The 17,120-nt window shown below is 46.7% G+C and overlaps 1 protein-coding gene across 2 annotated transcripts; it reads right to left on the reverse strand.

Annotated features, from left to right (window-relative positions):
* Positions 1 to 6,613: 6,613 nt before the first annotated feature.
* On the reverse strand, positions 6,614 to 15,301 carry rfx5 (regulatory factor X, 5). 2 transcript variants are annotated; one of them, XM_031751966.2, is made up of 11 exons: positions 15,213 to 15,301; positions 13,610 to 13,764; positions 13,444 to 13,477; positions 13,256 to 13,338; positions 13,015 to 13,137; positions 12,731 to 12,847; positions 12,558 to 12,636; positions 12,225 to 12,423; positions 11,598 to 11,680; positions 11,386 to 11,517; positions 6,614 to 11,241 (listed from the first exon to the last, which is right to left on the reverse strand). In XM_031751966.2, the coding sequence occupies exons 2-11, from the start codon at positions 13,729 to 13,731 to the stop codon at positions 10,171 to 10,173; spliced, it is 2,043 nt and encodes a 680-aa protein (XP_031607826.1). In that variant the 5' UTR covers positions 13,732 to 13,764; positions 15,213 to 15,301; the 3' UTR covers positions 6,614 to 10,170. The 2 variants fall into 2 exon arrangements, with proteins under 2 accessions (XP_031607826.1, XP_039461593.1); XM_039605659.1 differs by lacking the exon at positions 15,213 to 15,301 and adding an exon at positions 14,078 to 15,126.
* Between the last annotated feature and the right edge of the window lie 1,819 nt (positions 15,302 to 17,120).

The raw sequence follows: 17,120 nt of genomic DNA on the forward strand, positions 1-17,120 counted from the left end.
GAATCAGTCTATCCACCTCCGTGAGATGAAATATTACCTGGTTCAGCGAGCTGCACTCATACGGGAAAATCCAGCTGTTAGCGGTAACGGAGAGTGAGCCAGGCGGCAGGTGGTTACCGGACCGACACGAACGGATGCGATCAGCGCTTTTTTATGATGCGCTCCCAAACGCATCCAGACAGTTCACAGTCTGCCACATGCTCGTTTCTTACCATCAGCACGTCTGCAGGGAAAACAGCTTCCTCACATCATCTGACTGACTGCATTACTTCATTTAGCAGTGGGGAAAAGTGAAGCCCTCGTGTAAGTGAAGGACGTGGAGATTTGTTTCCTGTGGACATGCTGTCAGGTTTCCAATCGCTCACTGCGTGGCCCGGGACACCCGGTGTTCTGCCAAAGAGCGACTGTCCGTATTTAAACCGCTAAAAGAATTTGTTGGCCTTTAATATGTGAGATATATGTCAGGTGTGTCCCTCGTGGACGATATCACTTCACCTTGAGCCACAAACAACATTCCTGTCACAACAAGTGATTTTTACACTGCAAAAAGAATTCCGTTTTCTGTTTCTAACGGACGTTAACAGAAAAAAGAACATTGTGTAGATTCAGTACACTCTCTGTACTATTTACGGACATTTCCTTCAGTTATAACACGGAAAATTCTTTTTATTCACGGTATATTTTCCGTTAAGAGAAAAACTGAAACTTCTGTTATTATGACCATTTACAGCCACTTCTTTTCACTGTAACTCATTAAATGTACTTCTTTATAATCTTACATTTCTATACAATTACAACCATTTTCTCAAAATTTGGTAAATGAAAACTTTTTAAATGAATCTGTGCTTAGTGCACAACAACATCTGTACATTTAATGTTCAATATTCTTTTATTCTCCTCAACTCAGAAACTATATTGAAATATAACGACAGCATCCATCTTGTCATAAAATGACCAAACAGCCAATACACAAACAAAATAACTCACAATCTTTCAAGTCTGAGTATTTCTATTTCCTTGTGTTCATGTACACTCATGCACTCCATTGTTTCCTTCAAACAGGACACCTGACAAACAAAACATGTAACATTTAACAATCTTTGCACATTTGATAATATCCAGAGTACCTCTCCAAAAGTTGAATCTGTTCATCTGGACGTAGCGTTTTGTGGGAGAAACGTTTCGTCACTCATCCAAGTGACTTCTTCAGTCTCAGCTGACTGCAGGTTTCCCCAAACCTTATAAACAGTACATTTGCATAATGACTGAAACCAGCCCACTGAAGGAACAATGGGCTGTGAGGTCAGTTCCTTAATCATAATTATACAAATTCCCATGACCATTGATCAACAATCACTGACCAAAACCCACTGATCAAAGAACACTGATCAATGGCCATGAGTACTATTCACAGAGAGTTGGGTACCTGTTAGATTCAGAGTTAGATCCAGAGTACCTGTTAGATTCAGTGCCTTGTGGTTACTTCACCTCAGTGTGGTTTACATGTCTGTCCAATAATGACACAGTATACACATGTAGTCAGTTATCGCCGCTCACCTTTGATTACTGAATTGCATTCACTGAATCCGAGTGAACATTTATCCTCGATTAACTCTGTGAGGTCTTTACCTTACAGTATAACATGCTTTGAGATGAGAGTTGTTGACTGTTAAGGGGTGCTATATGAATAAAACTGAACTAAAGGTGTTCCTGAAATCTGGGTTTATTATCAGGTGCAGCACTCCATCAGTCTCCTTCTTGGTCACAGAGCCCTGACACAGCCTGGAGGTGTGTTTGGGCTCATTGTCCTGTTGGAGAATAAATGATGGGATGGCATGTGGCTGCAGGATGCTGTGGTAGCCATGCTGTGTCAGTGTGCTTTCAGTTTGGAATAAATCTCCAACAGTGTCACCATCAAAGTGTAAAAAATGAAATGTAGAGATGTGTCTGCTACAGATAAATGCTACTGTGTGGGATTTATCTGGGCTCTAATCTGAGCTGCTGTTAACTTGTGATTTCTGAGGCTGGTGAGTAAGATGAATGTATCCTCAGCAGCAGAGGGGACTCTTGGTCTTCCTTTCCTGGGGCGTCCTCATGTGAGCCAGTTTCATTGTAGTCTTGATGGTTTCTGCGACTGCATGCTCACAAAGAGCTTGTGAGCTCTTTGTGAGCGTTTTCAAATGCTTTTTTTTAGATAAGGTTTCATCCCTTAAGCTTTCCTCTTCGTCTGCCTCTTATCCTGTCTTTTCCTCTGAGTGTAATTCAACTTTTCATCAATTTGAGCCATTGTTACTTTCGACTCTGAAGCAGCTGGTTGATCAACTGAAAAACACCAATGCTGTGTTTGATATTCTCCCATCACGCATTGTTAAGGGCTGCTTTGATGTAATTGGACCGAGCATTCTATTCTTAATGAATTTTTCTCTACTCTCTGGATCTGTCCCACTGGCCTTTAAGCATGCTGTAGTCCAGCCTATTCTGAAAAAAAAGAATCTTGATTGTCATGCTCTTTTGAACTATAGACCGATCTCTAAGCTTCTGTTTCTGTCCAAGATCCTGGAGCGACTAGTTCTTTCTCAGCTTCAGGTGTATTTAGACGCGAACAACATTGCGGAGAAATTTCAGTCTGCCTTTAAGCCACGGCACAGCACTGAAACGGCTTTGCTTAGAGTTCTCAATGACCTACTTGTAAGCACTGACTCTGGACGCTCTGTGGTCCTGGTTTTATTGGACCTTTCCTCTGCTTTTGATATGGTCGATCATAACATTCTTCTACTAAGACTTAAGCATACTGTGGGTATAAGAGGCACTGCCCTTAACTGGTTTAAATCTTATCTTGTCATTCTCAGTTAATTTGGGCCACTTCTCATCTTCCTCGGTACCTGTACGCTGTGGTGTGCCTCAAGGATCTGTATTAGGCCCTATTCTCTTTTCGCTATATCTGCTCCCTCTTGGAACAATTTTTGAGAAGTATAATATTGCCTTTCATTGCTATGCTGATGATATACAGATTTATTTTGAGATTACTGACGATCTTGCTATGTCTTTTAACTATTTTTGTGAATGCATGCGTGAGGTTAAAGATTGGTTCAAGAGTAATTCTCTTGTCCTGAACAAAAAGAAAACGGAGATCGTGGTGTTTGATAGTAAAATCCCCCGCGACCAACTGTGTGCTGCTCTGGTGCCTTTTGCTAGCTCTCCTTCTGATTATGCCGGTAATATGGGCATATTACTGGATAGCTCGTTTAAATTTGACAAGCAAGTGTCTGCCGTAGTGAGGTCTAGTTTTCATCAGCTGCGCCTCATTTCTAAAGCTAAGCGCTATATTCCGCACAATGATCTTGAAAAATGTATTCACGCATTCGTGACTTCCAGGTTGGACTACTGCAACTCTCTTTACATTGGCCTTTCCTCCACCCTTCTCGTTAGATTGCAGACTGTCCAGAATGCGGCGGCACGCCTTTTGACAGGTAGCAGGGAATTTTCTTCTATCACTCCTGTTCTTGCTGGCTTGCACTGGCTGCCAGTTAAATACCGTATTCAATTTAAAATTACTACTTTTCACATACAAAATTATCAATAATTTGGCGCCGAGCTACCTCAATGAGCTTCTTAGGTTACACACTCCTGTCAGAGCACATAGATCTGCTACCCAACTTCTTCTGGAGCAACCTCGTTCTCGGCTGAAGTCTAGTGGCGACCGTGCGTTTGCTGTAGCTGCCCCAGTCTTATGGAACAATCTTCCTGTTGCTATCCGGGCGTCTGACTCTATGCCACTGTTTAAATCATGGCTGAAGACTTATTTGTTGTTACGGCTGCGGCCATATGAACACTGTGTGCCGTCTTGTTCTGTCTCTCTACTGTGCTTAAGTCTTTTTGCAGGTCCCTCCCCTAATGAAGAGTAGCGAGCAGCTGATTGGCCCGTGGAACACGTGCCCACGTTCAAAAAGCCCCTCTGACAGCTCCCGTGAGAGAGAGAGAGAGAGGAGCGAGCGAGCAAGCAAGCAGTCTGACAGCCGAGGCGGTCCTGACCCTGGCCCTGGTTTCCAGCCTATACCTTTGCTGTGTGTTTGTGTGAGCGTGTTCTGTGAGAGCCGCGCCTGGTGTATTAACTTAGTGCTTAGGCACCCATAGGCTGAAGCGGAAGGGGTGAGCTGCCTTTTTCTTTGGAACAGTTTTCTCCTGTTTTCCGGGTTAGGGAGCAAGGGTTAGTATTGTCTTTTGTTTGTTTTGTTTCTTTCTTAGGGTTTAGTTAGTTTTCTCTGGTGGGACTTAGTTGGTTTTGTTTATTATTTTGGCCTGGGTTCACCCTGGAGCTATGCTTCATTACCTTTAATAAAATCACCTTTTTTTACTCACAACTGGTTTTGGATGTTTGGCTTGGGAACCAGGGCGGGTATCTGTCTCTCTCCTCCAACCTTTATGTGCATCCCCACACGCCTAGACTAGGGGCGTAACATTTGTTTAATCTTGCTTTTCCACCTAGTTAATATTTGGTGTGCGTTGATACATTTTTATCCGTTATGCTTTGTTTACTACTTTTATGTATTATGATTGTCAAGGTTTTATAATTGATACGTGCCAGGTCCTTTCTCTTTTCCCTCCCATCTCCTTTTTCCTATTTTATTTTTTGTCAAGTTCCTTGGTATACCCTTGGTTTTTTAGTGTGCTTTACAAATAAAGTTTGTTATTATTATTATTATTACTTGGGGACACATTCAGAGTTTTAGCAATTTTCCGGACTGACTGACCTTCAGTTCTTAAAGTAATGATAGACTGTTGTTTCTCTTTACTGAGCTGATTGGTTCTTGCAGTTGTCAAATAGGGCTGTCAGCTGTGCACCAACCTGACTGCTCCAAGAAATCCCACAAATGATCCCTGACAGGCACACCTGTGAAGTGAAACTATCTCAGGTGACTACATCATGAAGCTCACTGAGAGAAGGCCGAGGGTTTGCAGTGTATCAACAAAGCAAAGGGCGGATACTTACAGGAATCTAAAATACAAAACATATTTAGAGTTATTGATCAACTTTTTCTTTGTTACATAACTCCATCTATCTTCTGTCATATGTATTTAATACCTTCAGTTTGTATCTACAATGTATAAAGTAGTAAAAAAAAGGAAAAACAAGAAGATGTGTCCAAACTTTTGACTGGCAGTGTAAGTAAAGCCGTGCCACATCATCCCTCACAGAACAACCTTTTCAATAACTTCTTCCCCCCCACAGTCAGACTGATGGCAAACACAAACCACTGAACAATGTGCAATAATAACCTCGCACTACCTCAGAAATGTAATCAGATTCTCGTGTAAAGGCGGTATAATTTATATTAGGTTTGTATTTTGTATTGTCATGTTTATCCTTAGTATGACTGAGAGAGCTCTGCACAAGCAGTCTAATGTGCCTCGACTGCTGCTTTATTCACAAGGCCAAATAAACAACCTTTAAAAAAACCATTGAAATATAGTAAATCAGTTTTTGGAAGACTATCACCGGCCTGATGAGGAAAAGCTGGAGTGTTCACTCATTCATGCATGTAGTGTTTCATGTCCACTTTAACATGTCAGCTTCTTGATTGGCTCTCATTGAAACAACTGAAGTCTGCATGTTTCAACAGTTGTGTGCAGTGACTGTCACAGAAAGGCGAGGAGAGACAACGTTCGATGCTCCATACATCCACAAACACCCACTATTTAGAAAGATAAACTAGATCAGATGAAAACACTGTGCTGCCAATCCGCACTCCTCATTGACAGAAGAATGAGTGTCTTACCATCCATCCATCTTCTTCCGATTATCCGAGGCCGGATCGCGGGGGCAGCAGCCCAAGCAGAGAAGCCCAGACCTCCCTCTTCCCAGCCACCTCCTCCAGCTTGTCCTGGGAACACCTTGGTGTTCCCAGGACAGCCGAGAGATATAATCTCTCCAGCGTGTCCTGGGTCTGCCCTGGGGCCTCCTCCCGTTGGGACATGCCTGGAACACCTCACCCAGGAGGTGCCCAGGAGGCATCCTTGTCAGATCCCAGAACCACCTCAACTGGCTCCTTTCGATGTGGAGGAGCAGCGGCTCTACTCTGAGCGCCTCCTGACTGTCTTACTATTTATTTTTTATTCCTGCACAGTCGGTGTGGAGCACCCACAATTTCACTGTGAACAATGGCAATAAAGGCTATTTTATTCTGTATGTCTGCGATTGTCACACAGGCAGAAAATCACTGATTTTTTTTCCATCCTCATCAGCAGCTTTACTCTCCAAATAACATGAAATAAGTGAGAAGAGAAAGAACACATTTAAAGAAATCATCTTTTAAACCCATGGCTCCATTTTAAATACTTCACGTCTGTTTTAAACTAAATTATAACATTTTAACAAAAAAAATCTGATTTGAGACTCAAACCAGAAACAAATCAAACTCAGAGGATCATTCAGCGTATCAAGGTTTGTCCCAGAGGATTCAGTTTTTGATTAGAAAACCTTGTGACCCCCAAACCCTCTTGTGACCCTCAGATCCTGTGAGTAGTGAGGGATGCTGATGGCATTTTCCAAAGATCCGATTAGTCATCAGGAAGTGATTTAATACCTGCTGAAATGAAAGCCGGACACCGGAGAGTCAGTTAACATCACGTCTTTATTGCGTCACGTAGGAAAATAGATTCACATTAAAGTTCTGGCTTCTGTCCTCATCACGCTTCACTTTCTCTTCACAACAAACAAACACAAGCGAAGCAGCGGGCAAAGCAAAGCTGCGTCACACTGCCTGCTGAACAGGAGGTTCATCCTCCAACCTCCACCACTCCCGAAGTAAAGTGCAAAACAAAAAAGCAACAGAAAGGAGAGAGGGCGGAGTTACGGAGAAACAAACATCTAAAAGAGACCAGCAGCCATGGGAACACATGCAGGAAACCGATGGCGTTTCTCACGGCAACACCAAGAAGAAGAAAATCTGCACATCAACAAGCTCAACAACCGACAAAGCACGAGGCAGAAGGAAAACAACAGGAAACGTCGATGCCGCTGGTTACACAGACAAACACCCGGCCCCGCTGGGCTCCACCCAGAACCACGACTCCCACGGGACCGCCATCACATCAACCGCAGGGCTCGGTCCCAACAGTGCCTCGTCATCTCGTCACGTTTCGTCAGTGAAGGTCTCTGACCCGGTGAGGGTCAGTTTCCTGCGCTAATAATCAGCTGTTCACATCTCAGAGGGCTCTGCTTCGCAGGGGAGCCGCTCTGCGCATGTACAGCACATATAAACAAGACAGGAAGTGACATCGGAAGGCGCCGTGTCGTCAGTCTGGCCCTTTGGAGTCAACGCCCTGCTACCCGGATCCCGATCATTTAATCTTTGATTATCTGACCCGTTTCTGGTTTAGTTTGTTCGAGCACCGCGGCTCCACAGTGAACACCTCCCACAGACAGCTGCAAACCCATGCTCCCAGTGCAAGGCCAGACTGGGCCATAGCTGCTTTTAACTGGGTTAAACTGGAGTTCTTCTGGGTGTCAGCCTTTCAGGGATCATCAAAGATGAAGCAGATCCACTTATTCAGATGAACCAAAGTTTCTGGGGTTCGTGTCTCAGGCTTCGTAATGCTGCTTCACACCCGGTCGTTTTGTAGAGCAGGTGTGAAGCAGCTCAAGTCCACCTCTTTACCCCTTGACTTTCTCTCCCCCCGATTGGCTCTCTCACAATCACCGATCGTTTGGATGCTTTTGGAAACTGATTTTTAGACTCATGTTCTGAATCAAATGTCAGCCCTGCTCAGTTACTCGCGCTGTTAGTCCCAACTTCAGCTCTTTTCACATCTTTGTCAGGTTTCCCAGTTTGCCCAGTTTAGCCCAGCAGCTCCTGCACAGGGAACAATCTCTTTGGGTTTCAGTTGGAACTTTTTGATTCCCAAAAGCAACATTTGACTTTAACATCAGGTCTGCAATAAAGTGATGAGGACAGAGTCAACGGTGACTGGCAGCAGAGCGACTCATTGGTCAACTCAGCAGCAACTTTGCCCACAGAGGGGTTTTTTGTTTTTCTTTCTGGAAGCATCCAGGCCTCAGTCCACCTCAAAGGAAGCCCTAAAGCAACAGGGACCAGTTCAGGACCAGCAAGCCTTCTCAGTCCTGGATAAAATTCAGCATCAGGTCCAAGTCCTACACCTCGTGATGCGATTGGAAGCGGGTGGACTGCTGTAACCACAGTCCAGGTCAGGTGACTCGCCTGTGGCTGTCGTCAGACGCAGTTTATCGTACAAACTTCGTCTGAAGTAAACTGAGGCCTTTAGAGAGACATCTTTACGTCTACAAACCGTGAAATGTAACTACTCTGTGCGATTACTGCAGCTCTCATAAAACACTCATATTTTCCTCTTTATTCTCACTGTTCAACACTTAAAACAACTTTTTAAAAAACTGAAACGGCCGTAGTGCAGTCGGCCTCTCGTCAGGTGCAACCACAAAGCAAAACGTTACCCATAAATACCTGTGACGTAGTCTCTGAATGCATATAACAAACTGGTAACACACACGGATTCTTTACACAGTGCGACGCTGGAGTCAGTCAGGGCCGAGGCGTGGCAGTTAACAGGACGCCGAGACGTGCCAGTCGGCTGAGTTTACACCATGCAGTCATATTTACATACTGGCACTTAGTGCAGTGCTGCCGTGTGCACCTTCCCATCATGCAACACGTGTGAATTAACAGTCGGGATTTTCGACGTCCCGTCAACTGACCCACAGCTCTCATTGTCACAGAGGGAAGTGAGGACACACACTTGAACACGCCACATTCACACCTCCAGACGTGAGTACTGACAAACAGGGTTTTTACAAGTCTGAGATCACAGGATGAAGATGGCGAGGACGGCGGCAGCGCCGAGCCTTGCAGGTTTGTAGCACCAATGATGAAGACAACGCCCGCGGGGAGCGAGAAGCTGTCTGACAGAAGTGAAGAACAACAATCACTCAGCAATATGACACTTCCAGAGTCCTCCTGAAGGAACCACAGAAGAAGAGGAGGAACCACTCCCTGTTACAAGTTTAGCGCACTTCCTGTGGCCGAAACATTTGTTTTGGGTTATTGATTATTTTATTTATTATTAACATCAGCGTCTCGACGTGGTTGTGTCACACTGCTGATCAGGACAGAGCTGTGGTGGCGCTCGCGGGGAGCTGGTTAGTGCAAAGGGTGCATGGCGTCTAACAGGCTCTAAGTGGGTAAATTCTTCTTACTGCATGTGAGTGTTGGTGCAGGGCGACTTTGTGCTTTGCTTCTTGTGCCTGAACTCAAGCTTCAAACCAACCGTTCGATCCATAAGGGCCAGATATCGTGCCGCTGCTGTGCTCTGTAACGGCAGGCGACATCCACGTCGTTAAAATGAAAACAACAACGTGGCTGCTGGAAGAGGGGGAATTTCTCACCATAAATGACCTGCTGAAGTAAAAAAGCACTTTCAGTAAATTGCCACCAGGTGGTGAAGGTTTCCAGCACAGTTTACAAAAAGTACTTTTTAGTTAAACAAAGTTGGTCCTTATTGACAAAGAACACATGGAAGCAGGTTTGCTGTGAGAGGAGGACATCTGGCCCTGACGATCAGGAAACCGGAAACAGACACGAGCACTTTTAGAGTCTGTGACTGACTATTAATAATTTAAATGTAATCGAATAAGCGGAACTAATAAATAAAGTCGCATTCAAACGTTTAGATCAAACGGCTTCATTTTGGGGGTAACTTGTTTTTTTCTCTCAAGCACATTTAAAAAAAAAAAAAAAAAAAAAAAAAAAAAAATCACAAACCAACACGATAAAAACAAGGCTGTTCAGAACAGGGGGGCGGAGCCTCTGCTCCCCAAACGGCACCTCCTGGAGGCAACGGTCTACAGGGGAGCAGAGGCTGAGCTCATTAAAGAGGTGGTTTCTCAGGTTTAACACACAGAACCTTTTCCAGGCTCTGACCCGTAAGTACCAAACCCCGCCTCCTCCTCTGCACATTTTAAGGTGAAGCAAAGCAGCAGACCAACAAATGTTCGGAGGAAGTGTGGCGACGAGATGTGAGTGTTCTGGTTTCATGTATGCCCCTGACTGGCTGTTTGACGCAGCCAATCTGGGATCTCCACCAATGAGGAAGAGGACGTCAGAGGGGCGAGGCTTTGTAGCGAGTGAGGTAACAGGGTTAGTGCCGCTCCCTCTGAGAGGATGTGCTGCCCTCTGCATCCTCTTCCACATTCTTCGTCACTGTGGCGGGAGAGGCGGAGCCAGCAGAGGAAGTGGGAGGAGGAGGCGGTGGCGGCAAGTTGACGTGCGACTCCACTGGCGTCAGCGTGATCTCCACCTCGCCTTGCTCCTCATGCAGCGTGGGCAGTGGGAGGGGAGGCGCTGGCAGATGTGCGGTGGGCGGCGTGGTGGCGCTGTTGTTGTTGCTAGGTCTTGGAGCTTTCTGGATGACTTCCACCATCTGGGTGCGCCCTGACGCCGCCAGCTCCCAGCCCTGGTTTCCCGGGCTCTGGAGCAGCAGCAGTGGCTTACTGTGGCGGTCCACCTCTGGAGGGCACTGCACCACCACGCCACGGTGCTCCACTGCCGGCAGCGTACCCAGAACCATGCCGGGCGGTTCCTGGATCACCAGCTCCAGCACGGGCTGTGAGGAGGTCGACGAAGAGGAGGCTTTCTGGATGACGCCACCGGTCACAGAGCTGATGATGGAAGGAGGAGGGGGTGGCGCAGGTGGCAGGGGTGGAGGAGGAAGAGTAGTGGGTGGGGCTGGCAGGGAGTCCTCCGGGCGAGGTTTTCTCGGTCGTCCTCGTTTCCGTTTCACAGGTGTCGTGTTGGTGGCGGTGCTACTACTGATGGTGCTGCCACTGGACACCACCACCTCCAGGGGACGCTTGGCTGCTCCACCTCGCACCTTCTGGACCACAGAGGTGGGGGCTGAAGGGGCATGCTGCTGCTGAGGTGGAGGAAGCGGGGCAACCTTCTCCCTTTCGTAGGACAGACAGGTCTGAGGCAGAATCATCACAGGAATGGGGCCGCCCTGCTGCTGTGGCAGCGTTGCCATCGCGATCACCTTCACCCCGCCACCACTCGTGGCAGTGGTGGCAGTGGGGCCTCCATGTCCAGACACCTCCCCTACACCAGAGGCATCTTTGGGAGCTAGTGAGGGTGGAGAGGAGCGGACGGAGAGTGTCTTGTCTGGGATGGAGCTGCGAGGGAGGATTCTGGGTAACTGCTTGATGAATGCTTCGACCTGCGGACAGTGAGAGATGGACGGAGGTCACCGAATGGTCTGACTGAAACAAACAAACATAAGCACAGCACCCTGACTGTTTCTGTGATTTCTGTGTTTTGCTGAGTTCTATGAACACCAGTAGCTTTCGTTCACGTCACTTACCGCAGGACGTAGAGATGAGGAAGAGCTGGAGGGAGGCGAAGCATCCAGGGAGGAAGGTTTTCCAGACGAGGCCGATTTGTCTCCCGATTGTGATTTCAGCGAGGAAGAGCAGGAAGAGTCTCCGAGGTCCTTCTGTGGAAGGATAGACAAACAGGAAGAAGTTAGAATGTGATGCATGGATCGGTGACATCACTACCTGCTGGGAAACTAACCTTCTGATCAGGAGCGCCATCACCGTCAGCTCTGGACGCCAAAGGAGTCTTCTTGATGACTTTGTGGGTTTTAGCTGGACCGCCTGCACAGAAAACAGCGCAGTCAGTTACGTGCTGACAAACACCATGATCATCGTGTTCATCACTATCACCATCATCGCCACGACCATAATCATTATTTGAAGGTTTCTCTGTATGTCAGAGAGTGCTGGTGGGGGGCTGGACAGGTAAGCTGGGGGTACCCTGTACTCTGGAAGCAGAGTTGTGCCTGTTACAAACACTAGGCGAGGTGGTTGATGCCACATTTGTAAGTTTTTACTGACCTTTTCTGTCGAGCAGCTAGACATCCCTTTTGTTTTGCATATTGTTTTATTTAGGCCCAGGGAAGCTGTCGACTTCTTTTTGTTTTATTCATTTCTTCGATTTGGCTCAACCACCTGGTCCTCCTCCCCCACCTTTTTCTTTTGTTGAGTTTGACTGCCAACACACAGCAGACTATCAATGAATCCTGCCTGTTAACTTTGCTGCTGTCCTCCTTCATTGATGTTTCCGGTGTTGCTCTCTCCTCCCTGCCTTGAGGGGGGGGTCATAACACAGACACACGCACACAGACACACACACACAGACCTGCGAGCGCGGCGGAGGAGACGAGCTCAGCCTGACTACAGCGAGGGTTGACAATGTGCTCCTGGATCAGGTAGCGAGCGATCTCCACCACCGTGTCGAACGAGCGCTTCAGGATCTTCTGCGCCCAGTCACAAATCAGCTCGCACGCCGCCTCTGTCACTTCCTGTTTGTAGGTCTGGACCAGCTCGGTGAGCTCCGCCTGAAGACGAAGAGGAACAAACAGTATTCATCACCAACAAATTGCAAATAAATATGGCCGGTACTGCAGTACACAGGAGTACAGAATAGCACACTGAAATACTGCAGTACACAGCAGTACTGCACTTTGAGTACCGGGTCATTCTTCAGGTCGAGGTTGGGCAGCAGAGGCATGTTAAGGACTGTCTTCCTCCTGATGCCGCTGTAACAGTACGTGTCAGCGGGTTAAGGAAGGCTAAATGTTACTCCTGGCATTCCTGACCTGAGACTGGGTTCAGGTTTTCTGCACTTTTAATCTGAAAGGATATTTGGACTGTCCTCGGCCTCCGAGCCGTCTCGCTTTGATGTTGGGAAAAATGTCTCTGATGATCTTCCCGAAGTTGGCGGCGCTCAGAGGACGCTGCTGCAGGTTCTCACAGTACCTCCTGCAGGACAGATGGACGCACAGTCAGGAAAGCATCGGAGCGCCATGGCAACCAGATCTGTGTCAAACCATCCTTGTTACAGGGTCACTGTGTGTGTGTGTGTGTGTGTGTGTGTGTGTGTGTGTGTGTGTGTGTGTGTGTGTGTGTGTGTGTGTGTGATATCTGACTTGTAGGTCTCATAGACGTCCTGTTTGGGCAGGCAGGTGTCTGAATGCTCCTCCAGGTGACTGCGGATCCAGTTACAGGTGTGAAGCTGGTCGGCCGTGTTGAATGAACTTGAATCGCCGCCACTGAGAACAAACACACAAATTCAAGATTTACAGAAGTTCATCCTTTTTGACAGAAAAACAACAAATCACAAACTATCAGGATAAAAATTAAAGGAGCAAAACGGAGAAGCAACTCCACCTTTTGTCTCCGGAACTTGGTCCAGAGGGCAGCTGGAGGTACAGGTACAACTTGTCATTGTCAGAGAAACGCTGAACATCTTGCTGTTGAAAAAACCCCCACAGTGAATGAATCAGACCCGAGGTGAGCACCACCAAAGTCTGCAGGTCTAATTAAACCAGACTTTAACCTCACATCAAGTTTCTTACCAGGATCTGCTCTACTTTGGTCTGAACGTGTTTCCTGTAAGAGGACAGAGGACATGCTGATCAGATCCATCACTAACACCACACAGGGACGTCAGAGCTTCAGAAATTCTAATCCTCATTTTCACACACAAACACTTCCTGCTTCATTGCCCTCACTCAGACTTACGAGATGTTGCTCTTCAGTTTCTGCAACAGCATGCTGGGCTCAGTGTCACCCTCCCCTGTCTCCAGGCCGCCCTGGCCCCGCCGGGAGGCCTCAGCCCGTTGGTGACACTGGTCCTCGGACATCAGGACCAACTAACCAACGCTGAGAAACACCATCTGAGAGAGACACACAGGAAAATGCACACCGTAAGGACAAAAGCAGCAACTGAAGACAGTTTTGTGGTCGCTGTCCAGTTTGGGGTCTGCCCGTCTGCCTGCAGCGAGCTCTTTATTCATTTTTTTTTTTTTTTTAATCTTTGCAGGGTTTGTTTGCAGTTCTTCTCTTCTCAATGAACTCTTGTCAACCGATCAAATTGTGTCATCCACGCTCAACAATGTGCAGTCAGGATCTTAGAAGACTGCACACGACACCCCCCCCACCACCAGAATAATGTACATGGACAGACACATTTAAAACCAGCCTGCCCACCTGCAGCTCCTCTGAAGTTCAGCAGAGGGGCCAGCAGTGAGTCAGTCCCCACAGACTCCCATAACTTTCCAGCAGAACTAACCATGTTTAATAAAATATGATGAGACACTAACTGTGTTCAGGAAACAGTTTAAGAACTAATTTGATCAGCTTTGGCCTAAAACTCAGCAATTAGTTACTGGGACATCTCAGGATTCTTTACAGCTGACTGCACGATGATAAACATCTGGAGGCAGCTGTGACTCTCAATGCAGTTCACAGTCCTGCTGCTGTCCAGTGTTGGGGTCCAGCGGGCCCTGAGGTGTTACTGCTGCCCAGCTTTACTGTACAGGCCTGCGGGGTCCAGAAACCCAAGAAAACGGCCAAACACTGCCCTACTTGGACCCCTCCGGGGACTCAGGTTAACGTCCTATCCACGCAGGCCCTCGATGCTGATCCAGCTGAAACGGTTTAATTTTACCGTCCAGGTTAAAAAATCTGAATGTAAACAGCTGCCATCAGCCCACGTTTCGCGTCATAGCTCGGCTGGCAGCCGGACCGCGGGCGGTAACGGAGAGACCAACGCCGGCTGTGTTACGGCGATCCCCGGAGCGGGGGAGGAGCAGCGCGGAGCCCGCTACCGTTATCAGGAGGCGCCGGTGTGGCTGCAGTGTTTACAGCGCCAATGGTCATGTGCTGCCATTTACAGCGCGCGCGCGCGCGCACACACACACACACACGAGCCCAGCTCAACATGTTACTCCGAAGCTAGCAGGCTAATGCCGTCCTCCGCGTTAGCTACCGGAGGCGGCCCAGGCTCGGTGGCTGAGTTGTTCTGAACAGATGTTAGAACCGTTTCACGACTGTCACGCCTGCGTGAATCGGCTCCCGGTTAGCACACCGGTGATTTTCCGGATAACAGACATATACGGGCTACCTGCATGCTAATCATCATAGGGTGGCTCACAAGCTAAGCTAGTAGCTAACTGATAAGCATTAGCCAGCAAGCGCTGAAACAGCTCGTTAAATCGTTTCAGCGCAATCTTTTTCATTTCCAAATTATTCTTGATAATGATACATAAATTCTGTTATTACTGTATGATCCAATAAGCGAAGCCCGCTTCACTATTTATTCTAAAAAAGAAAAAGAAAGTACCTGAGCCAAGATACAGCAAAATTCCCCTTTTCAGATTTTTTTGTGATTGGACAAGTTTGTTATGTCTGCCTGACTACAAACCCAGTGTCTATTCCCATTGGTCAGTTCTCAAAAATCTACCCAGACACCAAAAGCGGGTTCAATCCTATTCGTCGAGTAGAAATGTTTTTAGAACAGGAATTAATTTGATTGGACGCCTTTTCCTGGTCTGCCCAGTTACAAAACAGATGATTTTTTCTGTCGAATTCTGCATAGCAACAGCGAAAGCGAAACCAGCTCAAACAAAACGTAAAATTGACATGCATGTAGAAATGTTAAGAAGAAGCAGGGAGCTCAGGTTCTCCAGTCTGAAGTGATCATTTAATATTAATAAACGGAATTCTCATTTACCACATAAAGGATATGGTTAAAATATTATCTCAAATTTCTTAGGGTAAATAATCCATTATTTTGCCTACAAACCCCAAGAATTTTATTGTGGATAAAAGACTAATAAAAAAAACACGCACATTAGAATAAATTCAACCATTCAAATGCCATGCTATGGTAAAACTATGTTGAACAGTTAATACAAATCAGTGATTCTACTTTTACAGAACATGGACACAAACAGTAGTCACATCTACAGATTGCAAATAAAGCTTTGTTTATATCATATCATCATATCATATTTTCATTACAGTGAAGTCAGGTGTTCTGCCTGGTTATGTCTCCAAAAGTTGATTCTGTTGTTGAAAAAATTGATCAAAAGTTGATCCCGCAGACACTAGTTGACAAACTACTGACTCTGGGACTGAGCTCCTCTCTTTGTAACTGGGTCCTGGACTTCCTGGCCAACAGACCAGTCTGTGAGGATCCACAAGGGTCGTGTCCAAATTCATGGGCTGCATCCTCCTGAGGCCGCATTTGTAGACCGATTACGTCACAGCGACGCGCCGAAGGCTGTCCAAATTCGTAGACTCTGAATGCAGCCGACAAATGCGTCCTCCTTTTCCCCGAATTTGAAGGATGGGTCGGGTGTGTCCTTCGTGGCCCACCATATCCCAGAATTCATAGCACGGCCCAGCCAAACTCCAGTTTCCGGCAATGGCGGCTGCTACTAAGTTTTAAAATTACTTTTATTAATCTTTCTGGGTCACAAAATAAACTTTTAACATATTTTCAGGCGAGAATGTAGCTGTGTAAACTTCAAATATCTGCTCGGTTTACCAAGGTATTGCATATTTGCAAAAGTGCTTCGACGTTTTCAGAGACGTCTGTTACCCACCAGCTTGATAGCTAACCGAGAGCTCGAGGGTCACTGAAGCCGCCGAGAATGGCACAACTCCCGGCACATCATTTTCAGATCACCGCGGACTTTCGCTACTCTGGTTAAACGTAATATAACCTAAAAAGGATATCGTTTGGCTTTTTTCAGTGTTTTATTTGTTCGTGAGTAAATCGGTTTGGCTGAGATTAAAGATATTAGATTAGATTAGATAAAATAAAACTTTATTAATCCCCCGGGTGGTTTTCACACAGCTGAATAAACATGAAACAGAAAACTGATTAAACAGAAGTGTGAGATGGTCGAGAGTTTACGCCAGCGTCCTGTTATATTTTAGATAGCAAGGAGCAGGCGGCCGAGTTTATTAAACTCCACCGAGACAGCGGTGACGTTAATCAGAAGGCTAGACCATCCAATTTCACAGCCGTTTACTTCTGGCCTACCCGACCTTCTGAGGACCCGGCCCACGTAGACCGCAAAGGCCGGGTCCTCAGGAGGATGCAGCCCATGAATTTGGACACGACCAAAGTCACCTCATCTTCCATAGTCCTCAGCACTGGCTTCCCTCAGGGCTGTGTGCTAAGTCCCCTCCTGTTCACGCTGCTTATATATTGACTGCTCACCCAACCATCCAGGCTGTC

The sequence above is a fragment of the Oreochromis aureus genome, linkage group 22, assembly GCF_013358895.1.
Source record: "Oreochromis aureus strain Israel breed Guangdong linkage group 22, ZZ_aureus, whole genome shotgun sequence".
Classification (NCBI taxonomy): Eukaryota; Metazoa; Chordata; class Actinopteri; order Cichliformes; family Cichlidae; genus Oreochromis; species Oreochromis aureus.